The 23,725-nt window shown below is 37.2% G+C and overlaps 1 protein-coding gene across 2 annotated transcripts in view; it reads left to right on the top strand.

The window, feature by feature from the left end:
- The window catches only part of PEX1 (peroxisomal biogenesis factor 1), a 79,332-nt gene that overhangs the window by 22,300 nt on the left and 33,307 nt on the right, over window positions 1–23,725 (top strand). For both annotated transcript variants that reach the window (XM_081243405.1, XM_081243406.1), the window contains exons 7-17: window positions 3,465–3,588; window positions 3,819–3,922; window positions 5,042–5,124; window positions 6,270–6,402; window positions 10,760–10,856; window positions 12,328–12,498; window positions 14,306–14,460; window positions 16,628–16,817; window positions 17,254–17,420; window positions 18,907–19,041; window positions 22,075–22,139. In XM_081243405.1, the coding sequence (XP_081099531.1) occupies window positions 3,465–3,588; window positions 3,819–3,922; window positions 5,042–5,124; window positions 6,270–6,402; window positions 10,760–10,856; window positions 12,328–12,498; window positions 14,306–14,460; window positions 16,628–16,817; window positions 17,254–17,420; window positions 18,907–19,041; window positions 22,075–22,139 (1,424 nt within the window). The remainder of the gene's footprint in view (window positions 1–3,464; window positions 3,589–3,818; window positions 3,923–5,041; window positions 5,125–6,269; window positions 6,403–10,759; window positions 10,857–12,327; window positions 12,499–14,305; window positions 14,461–16,627; window positions 16,818–17,253; window positions 17,421–18,906; window positions 19,042–22,074; window positions 22,140–23,725) is intronic.

Raw genomic sequence — 23,725 nt, forward strand, 5'->3', positions numbered from 1 at the left:
CAGCTGATAACCTTATGAGGATGCCCTTGTATGTTATTTGTTGCTTTCCCCTTGTTGCTTTTAATATATTCTCTTTGTCTTTAAATTTTGTCAGTTTGATTAACATGTGTCTCGGTGTGTTCCTGCTTGGGTTTATTCTGCCTGGGACTCTGTGCTTTGTGGACTTGAGTGAGTGTTTCCTTTCCCATTAGTTAAGGAAGTTTTCAGCTATTATCTCTTCAAATATTTTCTCAGGCCCTTTCTTCTCCTTCTGGGACCCCTATAATGTGAATGTTGGTGCCTTTAATGTTGTCCCAGAGGTCCCTTAGACTGTCCTCATTTCTCTTCATTCTTTTTTCTTTATTCTGCTCCGTGGCAGTGATTTCCTCCAATCTGTCTTCCAGCTCACTTGTTCATTCTTCTGCCTCATTTATTCTGCTATTGATTCTTTCTAGTGTATTTTTCACTTCAGTTATTATATTGTACATCTGTTTGTTTTTTCAAGCTTCTGGCTCTTTGTTAATCATTTCTTGTACCCTCTCAGTCTGTGTCTCTATTCTTTTTTCAAGATTTTGGATCATCTTTACTATCATTACTCTGATTTCTTTTTCAGGTATATTGCCTATCTCCACTTCACTTAGTTGTTCTTCTGGGGTTTTATCTTTTTCCTTTGTCTGGAACAGGTTTCTCTGCTGTGTCATATTTTCTAATTTTCTGTGTTTGTGGTCTCTGTTCCTCAGGCTACAGGATTGTAGTTCTTCTTGTTTCTGGTGTCTGCCCCCTGCTGGGTGAGGTTGGTCCAGGGGCTTCTGCAGGCTTCCTGGTGGGAGGGACTAGTGCCTGCCCCCTGGTGGGTGGGGCTGGATTTTGTGCCTCTAGTGGGCAGGGCTGTGTCAAGAGGTGTGTTTAGAGATGGCTGTGGCCTCAGGAAGACTTTAGGCAGCCTCTCTGCTCATGGGTGGGGCTGTGTTCCCACCCTGTTGGTTGTTTGGCCTGAGGCGTCCCAGCAGTGGAGCCTGCAGGCTCTTGGGTGAGGCCAGGTCTCAGTGCCAAAAGGTGACCTCTGGGAAAGCTCATGCCATGAATATTCCCTGGGGCCTCTGCCACCAGTGTCCTTGCCCCCACAGTGAGCCACAGCCAACCCCCCACCTCCCCAGGAAACTAAGACCCGCAGGTGGGTCTGGCCCAGGTTCCCATGGTGTCACTATTTTGCCCTGGGTCCCAGTGCATGTGAAACCTTGTGTGCACCCTCCAAGAGTAGAGTCTCTGTTTCCCCCAGTCCTGTGGAGCTCCTACACTTAAGCCCCACTGGCCTTCAAAGCCAAGTACTCTGGTGGCTCCTCCTCCCAATGCCAGACCCCCAGGCTGGGCAGCCTGACGTGGGGCTCAGAACTCTCACTCCTGTGGGAGAACCTCTGCAGTATAATTATTTTCCAGTTTGTGGCTCACCTACCCAGCGGGTATGGGATTTGAGTATATTGCAAAAGCACCCCTCCTACCATCTCGTTGTGGCTTCTTCTTTATCTTGGGGCATGGAATATCTTTTTTGGTAGGTTCTAGTCTTTTTTGTAGATGGTTATATAACAGTTGTGATTTGGGTGTTTCCTTGAGGAAGGTGAGCTCAAGTCCTTCTACTCTACCATCTTGTCTCTGTCTAGTTGCTCAGTATCTTTTTTAAAAATATGTGAAGGAAATTTAACATTGTCTTGATAACTCCAGGATTTTCAAAGTCAGATATTTTGCTTTCTATATATATTACCTTGATATTCTTAAGAAATCTTTAAACATGTAGACCATATTATAAAAGTCTTTGGAACAGGGAACTTCCATGGCTCTTGACTTTTTTTAAGTTTTCTTTTTTAAGTTTACAGGAGCTCTGCTTTTGCCTCGGTTATTGATCTTGGTATTTTTTTTCAAAATTTAGGTCTTATGTACAAAAATAATTAGCCACTGCTCATTGTTTCTTTGTTTTTTTGTTTTTTTCTGTTGTCAGGAATGGAATATTACTACCGAATTTCTTTCCTGTCCTGAGTTGTATACTTTAATGGAAGCTTTATGACCTTGGAAGAGCTGGACTGATCATATCACTTAGGACTTAAGGATGTTTGATTCTAGAGGAACTATGAGTTGCTTTCTGATCCTAAAAGTCTTGATTTTAAATAGTTTTCATTTTCATTTTATGACTTCCTTTAGGTCTTTAATCCCATTGCACAATAATATTCAAAGAAGTAACTGACTATTTCTGTGATTTTTTTTTTTTTTTTTTTTTTTCGGTAGGCGGGCCTCTCACTGTTGTGGCCTCTCCCCTTGCAGAGCACAGGCTCCGGATGCGCAGGCTCAGCAGCCATGGCTCACGGGCCCAGCCGCTCTGCGGCATGTGGGATCTTCCCAGACCGGGGCACGAACCCGTGTCCCCTGCATCGGCAGGCGGACTCTCAACCACTGCGCCACCAGGGAAGCCCCTGTGATTTTTAAGAATGGGAAAATGATGCCTTTTCTTAGTTTAGCTTGCTTTTGGTGGTAAGCATATTCTCAACTGAGCTTAATCAGTGGGTCTAAGCTTGACTCTGAATGAAGAGAGATAACAGAAATGGACCAGTTGATAAATGGTAGAATAGAGGTTTATTTTCCTAGGCAGATATTAATTATCTTTCATATATGAATTTTTGTTATTCCCTTTTTAATTTCAAATAGATTTTTAAAACTTAATCTAAAAGCATCAAAAATTAGCAGTGTTTTTCTCAGAATTTCTTAATACCTTTTGAACAATTTATTAACACTCTACTTGTTGAGTACGTCAGCCATCTTAAAAGAAAAAAAAAGAAAGTGACACTAACATATAAAATGTTTATTTTTCTCATGCGCAAAGAAGTTTGGAGGAGCTCAAAGGGGTTAAACCATATAACCAAGGATCTAGGCTCCTTTGGTCTTTTTCTTCTGCCATCTTTAGCCTTTGCCTCTCCTCCTCTTAGATGCAAGACATCTGCAGTAGTAATACGCATCACGTCTGCATTCTTGGCAGCAGAAGGAAAGGCACAAAGCAAAATTCTTCTCCTTGCAAGGTTTCTCTCCCTTTTAATTAGGAAGAGAAGGCTTTCCCATGGATTGCTGATTGTAAAGCATTGGCCGGAGTGCAGCCACATGCATGCACACACAGTTCCAAGCTGGGAGTGGAGGAGTTTGCTCTCCCACTCTAGAGTTAGCTCTGCAGTAGAGGGAGGCAAGGGAGAATGGGGCTGGAATGGTTATCAAGTGAGCTAGATTATGGTGTGTGTATCACTGGGCATAGAGAAAAGGAGCGTTTAAAACTTTGCCACTTGTGTAAATGTTTCTTCAGGCTGTGCTGTACTCATACTGTAATGTCAAATCCGAAATCTGTGCCTATGAACATCATTTTATTGGCAAGATAAGGTGTTAAAATAAGAATGTTAAGGTTAAGTTCATGTATTAGAATATCATTACTGTTCTTTCCTTTCCTCTGGCAGCTTAAAGACATAAGTGAAGAAGACATAAAAACTGTGTTCTATTCATGGCTACAGCAGTCTACTACTACCACACTTCCTCTGCTAGTATCAGAGGAAGAATATATTAAGTTGGAAATGAAAGATGGTGAGCATATTGTATTTGTTATTTCAATATTTTTCCTATTAAAGAAGTCAGAAATTTTTTCATTGTTTTTCCAACTTGTGATATGTATGAACAGGAAACCTAATAATGATATTAAACAATAGATTTTACGTATCAAAGAATGGCTCTGTTTAAATTTAAATAAATTTAAATTTTAAATTATTACATCTCAGCTTCAGTACTAACTACATTTATTACCTTCCTTTTAATAGGGTTGAAGGAGTTTTCTCTGAATATAGTTCATTCTTGGGAAAAGGAAAAAGAAGAAACTCTTTTTCTGTTGAGTACCAATCTGCTACAGAAGATGACAATACAAGTAATGACATGCTATTGAATATTTAATGAAATAATATTTTCACATGTGATTGATTCTAAAGTATGAATTTACCTGTTACCTTGCATCCTAAAGTGTATTAGAAACTTGAATGATAAGAGTAAGGAATAGGGCTTCCCTAGTGGCGCAGTGGTTGAGAGTCCGCCTGCCGATGCAGGGGACACGGGTTCTTGCCCCGGTCCGGGAAGATCCCACATGCCGTGGAGCGGCCAGGCCCGTGAGCCATGGCCGCTGAGTCTGCGCGTCTGGAGCCTGTGCTCCGCAATGGGAGAGGCCACAACAGTGAGAGGCCCCGTGTACCACAAAAAAAAAAAAAAAAAGAGTAAGGAATAACTTGACTTAAAATATTTTATTCTATAATCTCTTTAACTTATCTAAACAAATTATTGATTTATCCTAAATTTGAAATTGATGCCTCCACACAGTTAAGTTTTAAGAATAGAATTGGTCGTGTTAACTGGCAAGTGGATCATGATTTTAAAATCTTCTAGTACTGAAATAAATGAAAACTTAGCTTAGGGGGTTAATATTTTTAATCCATATTTTTATTTGCAGTTTTGCTGCACAACCCACATTATTTTCTCAGTTCTTTATTTCTCAACTCTTAACAAATATTATCAGATCACTTCCAGAAATATTTTTAAAGTGCTCCTTTTAGAATATTATGTTTTGGTTAGGATATTCACTCTTGTCCTTATAGAATTAAAGATCCTCTAGTCATTTAGAATTTTGGTGGTTTGAAATTAGACATTATTTGTCTACTTTTGAAATATAATTTAAGGAATACCATTCAGAGAAGATACAAATGTAAGATTGTGAAAAGAAATAAATGTGACACAAATCAAAATTGCAAATAAAGATATATCTGTAAACTGTATTAAGAACATGACATTCTTTACTGCTTGTTAACTATAAATATTTATATTCCTTGGATGAGTAAGTTATTATTGTTAGGGCTATTTTAAGTTATAATCTTGCATGTACAATATATCTTTTCTCTCTGGTGTAACAGAATCAGCAATTCAGTTTCCTGGGACCCAAGAAAAACAGGCAAAAGGTATAACTTTGAAATGTAAAATAGATTTTTCCTTGCTACTATAGGTCCTTCTGGATCCTATGGTAAAAGAAGAAAACAGTGAGGAAATTGACTTTATTCTTCCTTTTTTAAAGCTGAACTGCTTGGGGTAAGAAGTTATGGCCAAACTAGAATGTTTAGACACGTTTGACATTATCTTTGCCAGGGCTTTTATGTGTAAATGTTAAATTAGATGTTAATCATTGACTGGTCTTACTAATGCAATAGTAAATATTTTTTTCAAGGATTGTTTCTGTTTTCACACCTGGCTTTGTAATTTGCCTTCTCTTCTTAGATAACTAAAAGTCTGAAACTTACTAGAAATTTTACTTTGAGATTTGATTTGTGAAAAGGGAGTCAACTAGATATGACCTGGATCATACATGCTTGAATAAAACAATCCTTTAAAATTAATAAATTAATTTTAAAAGTTAAATCCAAAAACATTAGTTGAATGTTTAAAAATATTTCAAATTAAGTTATTCCTTCACTATCTTATTGATGTACTGATTGGGGTTATTAGTGTTTTCCTCAACTTTAAGACAAACAAACCTGAAAAGAACCTCCTCAATTTCTTTAGCTCTTAATACAATATAAGAATCTCACATAAACATTACTTCTTAGAATTCTTCACAGAGGCCTCTAGTAGATACAGTAGTAGTGATTTGATTTCCTGTAATAGTATAGTCTATAAATGTTTTAGTAAAAGGATTAAACTATAAAGTAACAATGCTTAAATGTGTCATAATATTCAAGTATAAAGTAAAATCTCTTCAGACTAATTTTAGGAATTTATGGTATTTATTTTCAGAAATAAACTGGCAGAGTCAGGAAGTAGGTCAAAGTTCATATTCGTATAATCTACAGATTGAAACTGGATTTCAAAAATGACGTTTAAGAGGAAATAAGTCTTCAATTATGCTAACACTTTAAAAGCACCCATTTATGATAATGTTGGATGACAAACCAGAAATCATTTTCAGGGGGATATTTGTATGCATTAAGACAAATTCCTTAAGGAGTCCTATTAGGACAAAACTTTTAGTTACTGCACATGTTTGAAAGTAATAAAAATAGTTTTAAAATCTGTGACTCAGTTGGCATTAATTCATTTTACTTTCAAGTAAGGGAGCATTTTTAAGATTTTACTCTTTTTATTAACTCATTAAGTAGCCTGGGAAGAAAAGTTTCAGAATTTTTTATAGCTAGATTTTACCGTTTCAGTGTTTTATCATGCAATTTACATGTTTGCAGAGGAGTGAACTCCTTAGGCGTCTCCTCGGTGGAGCACATCACTCATAGCCTCCTAGGACGCCCTTTGTCTCGGCAGCTGATGGCCCTTGTGGCAGGACTTAGAAACGGAGCCCTTTTACTCACAGGAGGAAAGGTATGTGGTTAAAATGTGCTCATTTTCACTAATTAGCAATTTTTAATTCTTCTCTTTGGGTTTTGATCATCTGTTATATAGGGTTGTTGATACCAGATATGGAAAGCATTCATTCATTCACTAATATTTTTGAGTGCCTGCTGTTAGATATTGGGAACGTGGTGATGAATAAGGTGATGGTCTCCCTGTACTTTTTCTATATCAATTGATATGATTGTATGAATTTTCTTTTTTAGGATGTTGGTAGGGTGTAAATAAGGTTGATTGATTTTCAAATGTTCAACCAACCTTGCGAATCTGTAATAAATCCCACTTGGTCGTGGTCTGTTATTCTTTCCGTAATATCTTATGGAAAAACCCAAATGAACTTTTTGGCCAACCCACACATTGTTGGGTTCTGTTTGCTAATATTCTGTTGAGGACTTTTGCATGTAAGTTCATGAGCAATATTAGCCTATAGTTTTCTGTTTTTGTACTGCGTTTGTCTGGATTTGCTCTCAGGGTAATACTGGCCTCGTAAAATAAGTTGAAAAGTGTTCCCTCCTGTTCTGTTTTTTGGAAGAGAGTGTATAAAATTGATGTTAATTCTTTAAAATGTTTTGTAAAATCTCCACTGAAACCATCTGGGCCTAGAGATTTCTTTATAAATTCTTTATAAATTCAAAGTCCTTAATTGTCTGTTTCATTTTGGCAAGCATTTGGTAGTTTGTAGTTTTTGAGGAACTGGTCAAATTTATGAGCATAAAGTTGTTTGTAGCATTCTCTTACTGTACTGTTAATAGGTGCAGAATCTGTTGTGATGTCGCATTTCCTGTTATTGGTGATTTGTATCTTCTCTTGTTTTAATCTTTGTCAGTCTTCCGAGAGGTTCCCTGCCTTTTTAAGGGGCTTACAGTTTTATTCTCTACCAATGCAGTATTTTTTCCAGGGCTACAGTGTGGTCTTTGTGAGTCTTCATGCTTTTTTTCAATTCAAAATTATAAGGCTTTTTCATTTCTATTCACTTTTAACTCTAGTATCATAACTTTTTTTCCCTCTTACTAGCCCAGTTGCTCTCTTTTGATTCTTACTTAAAATATAGCAACTACTCCAATAATCTAAGTTTCCACTTTAGGAAGCTAGAAAAAGAACAAATTAAATCCTATGTAAGCAGAAGAAAAGAAATATAAGAATTAGAGCAGAAATCAATGAATTGAAAACAGGAAATCAGTAGAGAAAATCAGTGAAACCAAAAGCTGGTTCTTTGAAAAGGTCAGTAAAATTGATAAGCCTCTAGCCAGGCTAAGAAAAAAAAAGAGGATACAAATTACTAATATAAGAAATGAAAAAGTGGATATCAGTACAGATCCCATGGACATTAAAAGGATAATAAAGTAGTAATAGTAATAAACAACTCTGTGCCTAAAAATTTGATAACCTAGATGAATAGACCAGTTCCTTGAAAGACACAAGGAATCTGCCAGAACTCACACAAGAAGATATGGACAATATAAAAAGGTCTATATCTACTAAAGAAGTTGAATCAGGGCCTCCCTGGTGGCGCAGTGGTTGAGAGTCCGCCTGCCGATGCAGGGGATACGGGTTCGTGCCCCGGTCCGGGAGGATCCCATATGCCGTGGAGCGGCTGGGCCCGTGAGCCATGGCCGCTGAGCCTGTACATCCGGAGCCTGTACTCCGCAACGGGAGAGGCCACAACAGTGAGAGGCCCGCATACCGCAAAAAAAAAAAAAAAAAAAAAAGAAGTTGAATCAGTAATTAATAACTTTCCAAAACAGAAAGCACCAGGCCCAGATGGGTTCACTGGTGAATTCTACCAAACCCTCAAGGAAGAAATTATACCAATTCTTTACAGTCTCTTTCAGAGGATAGAAGCAGAGGAAATACTTCCTAACTCATTCTGTGAGGCCAGCATTACCTAATAACAAAATCAGACAGAGGCATTACAAGAAAACTACAGACTAATATCTCTCATGAACATAGATGCAAAAATCCTCAACAAAAGATGAGCAAATCAAATCAACCAATATATTAAAAGAATTATATACCACAATCAAGTAGGGTTTATTCCAGGTATGCAAGGCTGGTAAAATATAGCAACTACTCTACATGTTTTCTCGATTACCTGTTTGTGTCAAATTTCAAAATATATCATCATGGTAGAATATTTATTTTGAAAAACAATATCCTATTGATTCAGAAACCAGAGTTCCACCGTCTCACATAGAGGTAGCGTGATTAATAGAAAGAGCAAGTAGAAGACCTGAATTTGAGTCCCACCTTTGTTATATACCTACTGGCTGTGACCTCAGGCAGTGTTCAGTTTCTTAACCTGCCTTTTAGGATTAACCTCACTTAAGAGAAATAATATATATGAAAGGTGCTATACAAATGTGAATTACTTTGAGTGAGAGAAAAGTCCCTCTGATTCAGCAAAAAGTGACAGGTGGGGCCTATACCCCAGCATCCCTAATTTCTTTATTCTTTGGGGTCCAGTGACTTAAATATAAAAGCAATTCTGTAAACTATAATGATGGTAGTATCGTTGAATGCCTGCTAAATTTCAGACTTTGCACAGTAAGCTTGGCTGTTTCTTCCAGTTCACAGTAATGAAAAGCAAAATATTACAGCTGGTGCAGGGGTGTTAAAGCTAGACAAAGCAACAATGGTAAGAAATAGTAGTAGATTGGACTTCCCTGGTGGCACAGTGGTTAAGAATCCACCTGCCAATTCAGGGGACACGGGTTCAAGCCCTAGTCCAGGAAGATCCCACATGCCACAGAGCAACTAAGCCTGTGCACCACAACTACTGAGTCTGCGCTCTAGAGCCCGTGAGCCACAACTACTGAGCCCACATTGCACAACTACTGAAGCCCGCACGCCTAGAGCCCCTGCTTCGCAACAAGAGAAGCCACCACAGTGAGAAGCCTATGCACCACAATGAAGAGAAGCCCCTCCTTGCTGCAACTAGAGAAAGCCCACACGCAGCAACGAAGACCCAATGCAGCCAAAAATAAATAAATTTATTAGGGGGAAAAAAAGGAAAGAAATAGTAGTAGATTGAGGGAGGAAACCTATATTAAAAGAATTATAAAAACCTAACAGTGGCAGACATAGAGAATGGACTTGAGGACATGGAGAGGGGGAAGGTTAAGCTGGGACCAAGTGAGAGAGTGTCATGGACATATATACACTACCAAATGTAAAATAGATAGCTAGCGGGAAGCAGCCACATAGCACAGGGAGATCAGCTCCGTGTTTTGTGACCACCTAGAGGGGTGGGATAGGGAGGGTGGGAGGGAGATGCAAGAGGGAGGGGATATGGGGATATATGTATACATATAGCTGATTCACTTTGTTAAAAAGCAGAAACTAACACAGCATTGTAAAGCAATTATACTCCAATAAAGATGTTATAAAAAATAAAATGAACGCAGAATCCAAAAAAAAACCTAACAGTGTTCAGTCTTCTGAGGGGCACTTATAGCAATGTTTAGCAAAATTTAAATATGTATACCTTTTGATGTAGTAACTACCCTTCTAGAAATTTATTCTGAAGGTATAATCTGACAAATAAGTAAACATATATGTATGGATATTTATTTTAGCTTTACTTATAATAGTTAAAAAGTGGGAGTAGCATAAATATACACCAGGAAGGGTCTTGATAAACACATTATGGTCCAGTACATCCTCACAGTGGTATTGTACTAGGGAGCTGATGCAGCTCTATATATCTGTTGATAAAGAGGACAATGATTTATTATAAACACTCAGGAATACTGTAATCTCATGTTCATAAATTTGCATGAAAATGTGTGTGGAGTGTCTGGAAGGATGATGCAGCAAAACAGTTGACAGTAATTCTGTGATGTGGGACGATTCCATATTTTTTTTTATTTTTTTTATTTTTTTTTTGCGGTACGCAGGTCTCTCACTGTTGTGGCCTCTCCCGTTGTGGAGCACAGGCTCCGGATGCGCAGGCTCAGCAGCCATGGCTCACAGGCCCAGCTGCTCCGCGGCATGTGGGATCTTCCCAGACCGGGGCAAGAACCCGTGTCCCCTGCATCGGCAGGCAGACTTTCAACCACTGCGCCCCCAGGGAAGCCCCTATTACAGTTTTTTTTTACCTTTCTCTACTAAGTATTTACAGTTATTTCGTATTTTTGAAATGTTATTTTATAATCAGGGATGTGGATTTTCTTTTTTTCCCCTGGCCGTATTGAGATGTAATTGTTATATAACATTGTGTAGTATATACTTGATTGATGAGGCTGAATCTTGGTGGTTATCACAGTGACAGAGGCTATTTCTGTGACTGAATATATTGAGAGTTCTAATTTAAGCAATTATTTTCTAGGGGAGTGGAAAATCAACTTTAGCGAAGGCAATCTGTAAAGAAGCATTTAACATATTGGATGCCCATGTGGAAATAGTTGACTGTAAAGCTTTACGAGGTATGAATATGGTAATACTCTACATAAATCTTTTTTCTGGTAGAAAGAAATGTTACTATTTAATGCTGGTAATCTAGTAAATACAAATATCTAATCTTTAACTTTTCTGTTGGTCATTTAGTCATTAAAATTACTTAGAAAGTTTAAATCTTTGTCTTTCTAATGTTTTTTAGTGTTTCTAATAAAAATGTAAAAACTCTCCATATTTGATGGAGGCCTTTTTTTTTTTCCTAGCCAAAACTCTTTGTAGACTATATTCCTGAAAATTCCAACTTACACCACTCTAAGAAAGTTAGTATCTAGAATATACTCTAACGGGTATAGATTCCCTCTGACTTGCTTTGGGAAACTCGTAGGGTGGCTGCCTCAGGGGAGGGAAAGTGGGTGGCTAGGGACAGCAAAGAGGAGACTTAAAATTTATCACATACAGCTGACCCTTGAGCAGTGTGAGTGTTGGGGTCCCAGCCTCTATGCAACAAAAGCCTTTGTGTAGCTTAGAGTCACAGCCCTCTGTATACATGGTCCCTCTGTGTCCGCAGATTCAGCCAGCCTTGGGTGGTACAGTACTGTGGTATTTACTGCTGGAAAAACCCACATATAAGTGGACTTGCACAGCTCAAACCCATGTTGTTCCTGGGTCAGCTGTACACTTGTACTTTTGAAAATCTTTGACATTTATATTATCTATTTAATTTTTTAAAAATCAGAAAGATTTTACTGAGTAGTTAATTTTTCCCCCCTTGGCTACCACTACCATATAGTCCCAACTAGTCATTATATTCTGCTTTTTAATCTAGTATATGATAGGAAACTAAGAAATGGCCTTTGAAAACCCATTACTTCATATTCTATAAATGTGGTTTCAGAGACACTGTCCATCTCTTCAGAGTCTACTTGAAGCCTCATGTGAAAATTTTGTTTGAGAACTAAGTAACAGGAACTCTTTATATTGGTTTATGAATTGGTATGCTCTCTGTTCTTTGAAAATTAAAAGTTTGTGATTCACCAGGAAGATTGAAGCCAAATTAATGATTCAAATATAGCAATTCTAGGATCTCTAGGTGGCTACCTTTGTGTTTGATTTTATCTGACTTGTGATCCCCTGCTTTCATTTATATTTTCCCACATCCTGCTTTTATTTTACTGTTTTGTTGTAAGCCATCTGAAATTCTCCATGGAATGAGGCAAGGAAAAATAAATACATATGTATAGAAATTATAGTAGCATATTCCTTTTTTCAGTTTTATAAAATTCAGTACTTAGTCCTTTGAGGCTGTATTATTTAAACCATGTTAATGATTAACAAATTTTAGTGATTGGTGTATATATATATATATATATAACAAAATACTGTATTGATTGAATTTTCATAGTCAAATCAATATTGAGCTTTTCTGATGCTTTCAATGGCAGCCTGACCTTTCCCAGCCCTCAAATAACAATAAAACCATTTCATATCTTCTGTGTTAAGGAAAAAGGCTTGAAAACATACAGAAAGCCCTAGAGGCAGCTTTCTCAGAGGCGGTGTGGCGGCAGCCTTCTGTTGTCCTGTTGGATGACCTGGATCTCGTTGTTGGCCTGTCTGCTCTTCCAGAACACGAGCACAGTCCTGAGGCTGTGCAGAGCCGGAGGCTCGCACATGGTAACGTTACACGTTCACTCGCTGGCTGCAGGCCCTTGTCCTTTATCAGACAGCATTTCCAGTCTTCGTAGTAAATCTGCTCTCTTTAGAGAACAGAATATGTGCTATGTAATGTGTTGCTTTTGAGGCCTCTGGTAGCGTTCTAAGGTTGCTCTGTATTAGCAAGATCAGTAGAGTCAGAGCAGTGTGAAAATTCTACGACTTCATCATTAGTCTTTGGGGCCTTTTCATTATCCTCCACTTATTAGAAATTGCTGAATTGTACAGATTTACTCTTGCTTTGTTCATTTGACAAATATTTCTGTGCACAGTCTATATTCTCAGAGTCTTGGTGAGGAAATAAAAGTAAACAGGTATAATGTTAGTACAGAAGACTGATAATGACAGCTACCACATGTTGACTGCCCTTTCAGGGCTAGGGGTTGCTTTGTACTCTACATGCAGATATTCTCCTGGTTTTACAGGTGAGTAAACGGAAATTCAAAGATTATGTAATTTGTCCAGGATGACACAACTAGGAGGTAGGTAGGATATGTTCTCTTAGAAGTATGTACAGGGTGTGATAGGAGCACATACACTAAATTGAGGATGGTGTGGGAAATTATCAGGGTCTTCTGGGGGGAGTTCATAACTGAGATGAGTTTTTTTTTTTTTTTTTTTTTTCGCTGTGTTGGGTCTTTGTTGCTGCACAAGGGCTTTCTCTAGTTGTGGCGAGTGGGGGCTACTCCTTGTTGCAGTGCGCAGGCTTCTCATTGCAGTGGCTTCTCTCTTTGTTGAGCACAGGCTCTAGGCGCATGGGCTTCAGTAGTTGTGGTTCGCGGGCACTAGAGCACAGGTTCAGTAAGTTGTAGCGCATGGGGCTTAGTTGCCCTGCAGCATGTGGGATCTTCCCAGGCCAGGGATTGAACCCATGTCCCTGCATTGGTAGGCGGATTCTCAACCACTGCACCACCAGGGAAGCCCCCTGAGATGAGTTTTGATGGAGTAGTAGAAGTTAGTTTGGAACAGTTTCAGGCTAATGAAGCTGCAAAGGAAGTGTGGTCCACAGGCAAAGGTACAGAGGTGAAGAAATCACAGTATGTTAGACAATACTCCTTTGCCTAGAGCTTAGGGTTCAAGGAGAGGGTGGGACCAGGGTGGGGGTTGGAGGATTTCGCAGCCTTCCACTGCCTCGAGGTTCTTAAGAGGTGAAATAGATAAAAAATGCAACCACGGTGGCTTGGGTTACCGTAAACTGGTGTTAATCTCACATTTGGAATCCTGTAGCATCTGCAAGACTTGTTAGTCTAGTGTTTAAGGGAATGCTGCAGATTTCTAGGTCAGGACTCAGGTATATGTTATTAATGCCTGTTTCAGTTCTAACCTCATACCAGCCAAACCTTGCAAAAGCTAGAGTAGAAAGAGATTGTTCAGGAAGTCATAGGAATATGAGCTGTATTTTGCTTACTTAAACTTCCATATTGTGTTTTATTATCATCCTTCTATAATATTTATTTCAGAGACTCCTTTTCATTTACTTAATAAGATCTAGATGAAGGAACCTCACCTAGGCATTGTTCTGAGTATACAGAGTTTACAGTGCTTCCTATACCTTCATTAGATTGACTAGAGCCTGGCCAAAATTAGGTCCTCAGTAGATAAACTGATGAATGAATGGAAGATTTAACTTTTAAACGGTAAAGAGGAGCCATTCCATTCATACTCCACCTTAAAGCTCAAGTTTAGGTTATTATTATTAATGAATGTATGATTTTAAAATTTCATGCTTTTGTGTACTAAGTTTTTACACTGTATTACTTAATTCTAGCTTTGAACGATGTGGTGAAAGAGTTTATTTCCATGGGAAGTTTGGTGGCACTGATTGCTACAAGCCAGTCTCAACATTCTCTACATCCTTTACTTGTTTCTGCTCAAGGAATTCACATATTTCAGTGTGTCCAGCATATTCAACCTCCCGACCAGGTAACATACTACTTGTGAAGATTATTGAAATATGTCCCCTTTTTTTTTTTGGCTGTGCTGCGTGTTATGCAGGATCTTAGTTTCCCAACCAGGGATTGAACCCATGCCCCCTGCAGTGGAAGTGTGGAATCTTAACCACCGGACCGCCAGGGAATTCCCATGTCACTTTTTATATAAATTATATATTTTTCAATTTTATTCATGATTTATGGCTTTAAAGTAATGCTTATGTTAGTGATCTTAAGGGTACTTAAAAATCGACCTTCAGTGAATGTTTTGCTATTAGATGGACGATTTTCGTTTGTAACCATCCGAAATATTACCAGATACTTTCCAAGGAAATGTCTTTTTATAAAACAGCATTTCTTTTTTATTATTATTAAGTTTTCTTTTTTTATTCCATTTAAAAAGAAACAAAAACCCTAAAAATTCTGAACTGCTTCATTTCGCATTGGTAAAATCTGTAAATACACTATGGAAATTAGAATTTTTTTTCCACTTTAGTGAGATATAATTGACAAGTAAAATTATATATATTTAAAGTGTACAACATGATGATTTGCTATACATGTACATTGTGAAATCTTTACCGCAATCAAGTTAATTAACACATCCATCACCTCACATATTTACCTTTTTTTAAGTATTTCTTCTTTTAAAAATTTGACTGACTAAACTTTTTTTTTTTTTTTTTTTTACCAGCACTAATATTCTGTACCCACTATGACTCTGGCACCCATTTCCAACATGTGGGTTTTTTCCCCACACCATCAAGCAATTTTTGGACACCAACTGGGTGTCCTGCAATTCAGCTCAATTCTGACACTACCCAGAGAGAGCGTCAGATTCCACAGGTTAAGGCCTCAGTTCCAAGAGACAGCCCTCTACTTCAGATGCCAATGTTACCGGTGCTTCTGACTGGTGATAAGTCAGAGGTTCCCACTATTCCCTCTTTGGGTTCAATTAATTTGCTAGAACAACTCACAGAACTTGGGAAACTAGTTTACTCACTAGATTACCAGTTTGTTACAAAGAATATTAAAGGGTACAAATCAACAGTCAGATGAAAAGATACATAGGATGAAGTCCAAAACAAAGGAGCTTCTGTCCTTGTGGAGTTTGGGGCCTGGCCCGGTGGCACATGGAAGTGTTCTGGTTCTCCAACCTGGGAGCTCTCCAACCCCGTCCTTTTAGGTTTTTATGGAAGCTTTGTTACATAGGCATGACTGATTAAAGCACTGGCCATTGTCATTGATTCAGCCTCCAGTCCCTCTCCCCTCCCTGGAAATCAGGGGGTGGGACTGAAAGTTTCAATCCTCTAGTCAAGGTTGGTTCCCCTGGCAACCAGCCCCCATACTTAGGTGCTTTCCAAAAGTCACCTCATTAACGTAAACTCAGGTGTGGCTAAAAGGGGTTTGTTATTAATGTCAAGACACCTTTATCACTCTTATCATTAGGACATTTTAAGGGTTTTAGGAGATCTGTGCCAGAAGCAAGACAAAGACCAAATATATACAGCCCATCATCTCTGGGGACTTCAGTCCTGATGGTTTTAGTGGCAGCACGCTCAAAAAGAATGTTTTGGAACAGGCAAGCTTATTTTAACTTCTTGTTTAAAATTCTTACGTCTACTCTAAATATTCAGACCCTGTGCTAATTAACTGTTATTGAAGAACAAAAATACACCTGTTATTAAGCATAACAGAATGGTAGTGGTATTGGTCATTGAATGTGTTTTTAGAATTATGTTTTATAGGAATAACAACAACCCTTAAAGGAACCAAAATAAAAATCTTCTTACTGGAGAAAGAGAGCAATCATTTATGAATGTGATTTTTTTTTTACAACTTTATTAAGGTGTAATTGAAGACAACATACTCACTATTTAAAGTGTACAATTTGATGAGTTTTAACATAAATATATATATATATATATATATACACACCATGAAACCATCACCACAATTAAAGTAGCAAACATTTCCACCCTCCCATATGTTTCCTACTGCCCCTTTGCAATCATCCCTCCCCCACTCCACCTGCAAGCAAACACCAATCTGCTTTCTGTCCCTGTAGATTATGTCAACCTGATATTTCTCAAAATCCATGTACAGAAATTTGCACTTGAGTAAAATTATAAATTTGAATTTTGTGTTTTTTTCTTTAGGATCAAAGATGTGAAATTCTGTATAATGTAATAAAAAATAAACTAGACTGTGATATGAACAAGTTCACTGATCTTGATCTGCAGTGTATAGCAAAAGAAACTGAAGGGTTTGTGGCTAGAGATTTTACAGTGCTTATGGATCGAGCCATACATTCTTGTCTCTCTCATCAGAGTATATCCACCAGGGAAGGTAAGTTTTACTGTTAAAACCAAAATTTGGACTCTTCTTTCCGTCGTGGAGAAGTGTAATTGTAGTAAGGTAAGAATTAAATATATTCCATTTTAGTATTCAAATAAGCAGCTATTTGAGTAGAAAATTGGCATTTCCAGCTAAATTGATGGCATTTTTTTTAATTGAGTTAAGATTGGCTAAGTGAAATCAGATGGAGAAAGACAAATAACATGATTTCACTCATATGTGGAACATAAAAAACAAAAAAATAAAATAAATGAACAAACCAAACTAAACATAAACACATAGATACAAAGAACAGAGTGGTGGTTACTAGAGTGGAAGGGGTAAGGGAGGGGAAAATGGGTAAGAGAGGTCAACAGTATGATGGCATGTTTTGAAAATTCATATACAAATAGGACTACCAAAAGAAGTTTTGTTTATTTTTAAACAGAATTAGTTTTAACAACATTGGACTTGCGAAAGGCTCTCCGAGGATTTATTCCTGTGTCTCTGCGAAATGTCGACCTGCATAACCCTAGGGACCTGGGCTGGGATAAGATTGGCGGATTACACGAAGTTCGGCAGATACTTGTGGACACTATCCAGTTACCAGCCAAGGTACTTAAAAAACAACCAAACCAAGCACTACCGACTGCCAGAAGAACCACTGAATCATCCATCGGTTCTGGCTGTATATGTTGGCTTTCCCAGCTTCCATTTGGTCCAACAAGTATTTATTATTACCAAATAAATGTCCAGTCCTATTTTTGGCACTCTAACAGATTTTTAAAGTATCTGATGTATTCCTTGCCTGGAAAGAAAGCTGAGGTGATATTTATAGTAAACACATTTTGATGTGAATTTCAGAGTTCTTGTGTTTTTCTTGAATCGTCCAGGTTGTACTAAAGCAAATGAACAGTCAGCTAGGGTTGAGCAGAAACAGATTGGAATAAACTGGCAGGTGGGAGAGTCATTTAGATCCACAGAGCTGATGGATTAAGCCAGATTTCTAGACTCTGGATGCCAGTCTAGAAAGGCAGAGTTAGCAGGCAGCATAGACCAGGCAGACAGCAGGATAGAGGGGGCAGTTGTAGATTGTTCTTTAGAAGATCAAAAGTAGAATCTAGGAGGTGGTGTGTTTGAATCAGAAACCTGAGAGAAAAGGATCTTTGCATGAGATCAGGGGCCCATCCAAAGAGATAAAGAAATGGGTAAGGATCTCAGTTACATGTAAGGACCTCAGTTACAGACAGTCCTGGGAACTGTCTGGTGGGGCCTGGGACATACTGAGTGCAGCCCAGACTGGGGGTTAAAGCCTGTTTGGGAGAACAGGGGCATGGGAAGTACTTGCCTGCGGGTCATGACCCCAAATGCTGGGTCTGGGCACCAAACATCAGTATCCAGATGCATCCCAGGCCAGATACGTGAGGCCATCTGCGTAAGTGCTGACTTTGGGGCCTCTTTCAGATTAGAATGGAGGTCGAGATGAGGTTGAAATTTTGTCAACACGTGGGACTAAATAGGTGTACTTAATAGAGGAGACTAGGAGATTGCTGACAGTAGCCTGATGTTTGGCTCACCTGTTCAAAAAGTTTTCTTGCTGAGAAACTGGTGATTTAGAAGATAATTTAGAAGCAGTCAGTTACTTGTTCAGCATTGAGACTCTTGGGAGATTTTACTGTCGATTATAATTACACATGCTTCTCTATTATTTATTTTCTTTCTTTGATTGAATATATTTGAATATACATAGCTGTCATAACTTGCCCCATGAACCATACAAGTGGAAGGCAGGATACTTGTTAAAAGGTTAGTTTTTATTTTATTAATGTAGTACTATTATAATGTTTGAAAAAAACAGGAAAAAATGGAAAGAAGTTCTGATGCATTTATATGCTTTTTATGCGGAATGTATTCCATGGTCCAATCGGGAAAAATCTGTGGTAGTTCCTTTGAGTTCATTTATTATTCTGAGTAGGAATGTTTTTTCTATCATTGTACTGTCATAAAGATGGCCGTTGTTACCACCCAAGTACTTTTGATCTTTGGCCACTGCTTAGTCATTTGTTTTAGAGTTGAGTTCTTTGTCATATTTTTCTTTCAGTACCCAGAATTATTTGCAAACTTGCCCATACGACAAAGGACAGGAGTGCTGTTGTATGGTCCTCCTGGAACAGGAAAAACCTTACTAGCTGGAGTAATTGCACGAGAGAGTGGAATGAATTTTATTAGTGTCAAGGTATGTTTGGCATTTATCTTTTATCTCTTTTCTTTTTTTTTTTAATTGAGGGAAAATTTACATAATTAACTATCTTAAAGTGTACAGTTCAGTGGCATTTAGTGCATTCACAATGCTGTGTAGCCAGCACCTCTCTCTAGTTGCAAAACTTTTTCAGCCCATTCTCCTTCCCCCAGCCCCTGGCAACCACTAATCTGCTTTCTGTCTCTGTGGATTTGTCTATTCTAGCTATTTCAAAGAAAAGAAATCATGCAATATGTCACCTTTTGTGTCTGGCTTCTTTCACTTAGCATAATGTTTTCAGGGTTCATCCAAGTTGTAGCATGCCTCAGTGGTTCAATCCTTTTTATGGCGGGATGATATTCAGTCTTTTTTAAGGTGGTGTGGATATGCCACAGTTTGTTTATCCATTCATCATTGGTGGACATTTGGGTTGTTCCCATTTTTTGGCTATTATGAATAACGCTGCTATAAACATTTGTATATAAATTTCTATGTGGACATATGTTTTCATTTCTCTGGAAATCATATATACCCAGGAGTGTAATTTCTGGGTCATATGGTAATTCTATGTGTAAGTTTTTGAGGACCACACCATTTTACATTCCTGCCAGCAGTGTGTGAGTGAGTATACCTATTTCTCCATATCCTCGCCAACACCCTTTATGTTTCTTGATAGCGGGTTAATCTCATATTTGGAAAACTAGTAGGAGCAGTGATCCATCTATTAGTTTAACTGTGTGGGAAATTGAGTAATGAGGCATCTCTCTTTTGTAGGGCTTATTATGTTCTTGCTTAAGGCAGATCTTCATGCATTATAAAATAGAATTACACCTAAATAATCAGATAAAAGAGCAAACTTGAAGGGGGAAGAAAACCTAGAAGACTAGGGGCTGGAGACCACACTAAGGCAGGAAGCCGGGGTTTTTATTTGTTGGCTATATTTCACCCTTGCTGTGTCACACCAGGTTAAATTGTTTCAGATATAGGGTGAGTATGGTCATTAAAGGACATGCCAGCAGATCAGTTTGGGTAATGCTTCACACTCCACCACTGGTGTGTCATTGTGGTCTGGGATGTGCTGTCTTATTTGTACAGCTTCAGCACGCCAGCAATATTTGTTTGCCAAAGAGTGATTACATTTCAAGGCAAAGGAATCATATTCAGATTTCCCCCCACCATCCAGAAGTAGTGTTTCTATGAAACATTACTGTAAACTGAAATGGTAGAAAACAAAGAAGCAATTGGACACATCTTGCTAATGGATGAACAAAATAAATCGAGATAAAGCACAGCTGCTCCCAGACACAGTTCAAAACTATGATGGCTCGATGCTGCGTGTAGTCCCCTAGGAAGAAGGTTGGTGGCGCTACTGTTGCTGCTGGGGTATGTTCTGCCTCTCCAACAGCTCACAGCGGGACAAACAGTGAATGCTTTTTGCTTTTCACCCTTTTTCATAAACGTGAACATTTCCTTTGGATTTCTTTGTTAGCGAAAACTGTTACTAATGTAGGTCTTTCATAAAAGTGAAGTAGTGTAAAGCAAACTTCAAAAAGTGAGGGAAACCTGTATTGTAAACTTATTCAAAATTGATTTATAATCTGAAATCCAGTTTATTAATTTGCAGTTGGGTTATGCCTACCCTCTTTTTATCACATGAGATTTTCTGAGCTGGTTATGTGGGTATCCTGGCATTGATGGAGAGCTATAACTTTTTAATTTTCCTATCTTCTTTTTTTGGAATTTGGAATAACTATGACCATATTCTTCTTTTTTACTTGTCACTAGAATGTAGTTTTACTTTTTTTGTTAACATATAATTTTCAAGATTAACACTTGCAAATATTGTTGTATTTTAGATTGTTCCATTAGGGAGGACATCTTATCTCTTCCCTTTAGTAAATCTTCAAATCACAATTGGGATGAGTTCTCAATGCACAGGTTTTGGTAGAGAGCTGAGGCTGTGTAGGTCAGGGTGGATCCTAGGAGGCATGCATCAAAGACCGCCCTTTCACTGACACCAGTATGTTGCCTTTTTCCTAATATTTTGCCTTAGTTGTGTCTTGTTCCATCCTCTGTAGTTCTCTGACTATATTGAGAAAATATAATCAAATACTAGTATATTAATAACTATCTAGATGGCTGAGTATTAGAAATACTTTATTTTGGTCACATATCCTGATCACTTTTTGGTCTTTTCAAGGTAATGATTTTTCATTGGAGATCACTTTAGGGCCTATTCAGTTTTTTAAAATATCCCAATTTAAGGAAAGACTGTCCTCATTATTGATATTGTTATATGTAGTAAAGTTTGTTTTGAAAGTTTTGTCAGTTGACTTTTAGGAAAAATGATATATTCTTCAACTTCTGAGCAAATAAATTGGTTTCAGTTACTGAAGATGCCAATTAAAGTAATTCATGTCACATTACATATTTTTTGGAGTCTCCAAAGATTTGAGATAAATGGAACATTTTCCCTTTTTAAACCATTCATTACCTTACTAAACAAATAATTATTCAGTACTTATTATGTAGCAGACACTGTTTTTGGCACTGGGGATTCAGTAATGAACAAAACTGCCTTTTCGGAGCTTATATTCTACTAGTGGAGGGAGGGAGACAATAAACAGGCACATTCAATGTATAAATATACTGTCAGGTGGTGGAAGGTACTAGGTAGGAAAACAGTCAAGGGAAGGAGGTGTAAAGTAACTGGAGTGGGTCATAGGTGGGTTTGTCAGACAAGGCCTTTCTGAGGATGTGGCATTTTGTCAGAGATCTAAATAAAATGAAGCAATGAGCCATGAGACTCTCTGGGGACAAATGTTCTAAGCAAAGGAAACACCAAGTATAGAACTTGTGGTATGATATTTAGTCCAGCCGCATTAATTTTTTAAATGTAGTTCAGAGAAATCCATTCATTATATTAAAATTTTTCTATTGTTGCATTTAGACTTAGTCATGAACAAAAATTATATTTTGTTTTTAGATAGTTTTGAATTAATTCTAATTTAATTTTATTTTACCTAATAGGGACCAGAGTTACTCAGCAAATATATTGGAGCAAGTGAACAAGCTGTACGGGATATTTTTATTAGGTTAGTTACCAGTGAATGTTTTTTTTAAGTAACTGACTCTGGTTATTTATCAGTCAATGCTTTTTGGTCTTCAGTTGTTTTTATGAAAAACTGATGTTTGAAACCTGTGATTTATGTGGGTTATTAATAAACTGAAGAACAAAAATTCACTGTTTTACCAAATACCACTTAAATATAAAACATTTTTGATATTAAGTTTTGGAAATTATTTGGTTTTATATTTACAATAGAAATATTTCTGAAATGCTGAAAGTGGAATCATAAGTAGTTATTCAAGGATTCTCAAAGTATATGAAGCACATAATTACCCCACTTTATCTCTTTTATAAATTAAGATTCCATGTGGCCAATGTAATTAAAATAGAGTATAATTATTACTGCATTTTTATAAAAATACATATGAATATAGAAGCTAATATTTAAGAGTAAAAAAATTATTTAAATGTGATAGGATTACAGGAAGCTTCTAAATGAAAGAGTTACTTTGTTCCATTCCACTAAAATTTTATTATAAAATATGCAGTTAGGAGAATATATATAATGTACATATATATTTTAAAGAATAATAAAATGAACGCTTGTATTGCTACCACCCAATTTAAGAAAAGAATATTACAAGAAAAGCCTATTACAGGTAAAGACAGTCAACCACATATTGACAAAAGGTTCAATTTACCAGAAATATATTACAATTATAAAATTATTTGTATCTAATACTGTAACTTCAAAATACTTAAGGCAAAAATTTATGGAACTCCAAGGAGAAATTGACAGATCCACCTTCATAGTAGAAGATTTTAACACAGTTCTCAGTAATTAGTTAGTGAAAAAATAGTTTAACAAAATAGTAAAAATTTAGAAGATTTAAAAAACATTCAGCAAGGTTGATGTAAGCATATTTAGAACATGTACCCAACTATTGGAGAATACACATTCTTTTCAAGCACACCTGGAACATTTTTGAAAATTGGCCATACATAGCAATTGCAGTGTTTCAAAGAAATAATATCATACAGACTCCATTTTCTGAAAACACAAATTAAAATAATCAAAAAAAGGATAAGCCCCCCCATACATTTAGGTATTTTTTAAAAACTAAATAAATCATAAGTGAAAGAAGAGATCTAATGGAAAATAATGAGCACTAATAAGGAAAATGCTGTTTATTAAAATTGTGAGATACTGCAAAACTTAAGGAAAATACAGCTTTTAATTTTTAGAAAAGAAAAAAAGACTGAAAGTTAATCACTAGGTATCCATCTCATGAAATTAGAAAAATACAGATATAAATTAAAATAAAGAGGGAAATAATAAAGAACAGAAATTAGTGAAATAGAAAACAATTCAGTAGAGAAGTTCACAAACCCAAATATGTTTTGTAAACCTGATACAGTTGATCTCCAGCAAGCCTGATCAAGAAGAAAGCAAGCATGAATAAACAACGTTAGGGATAAAGGGGAGGAGGAGGGCAAGACTAAAGATATACCAGAAATGTAAAAGATAATAAGGGAATATTGTGAAATAATATTATAAACTTTATGCCAGTATTTTTGAAACTTGGGTAACATAGACAAAATATATTTGAC

Source organism: Mesoplodon bidens (genome assembly GCF_964165515.1).
Source record: "Mesoplodon bidens genome assembly, chromosome: 9".
Taxonomy (NCBI): domain Eukaryota; kingdom Metazoa; phylum Chordata; class Mammalia; order Artiodactyla; family Ziphiidae; genus Mesoplodon; species Mesoplodon bidens.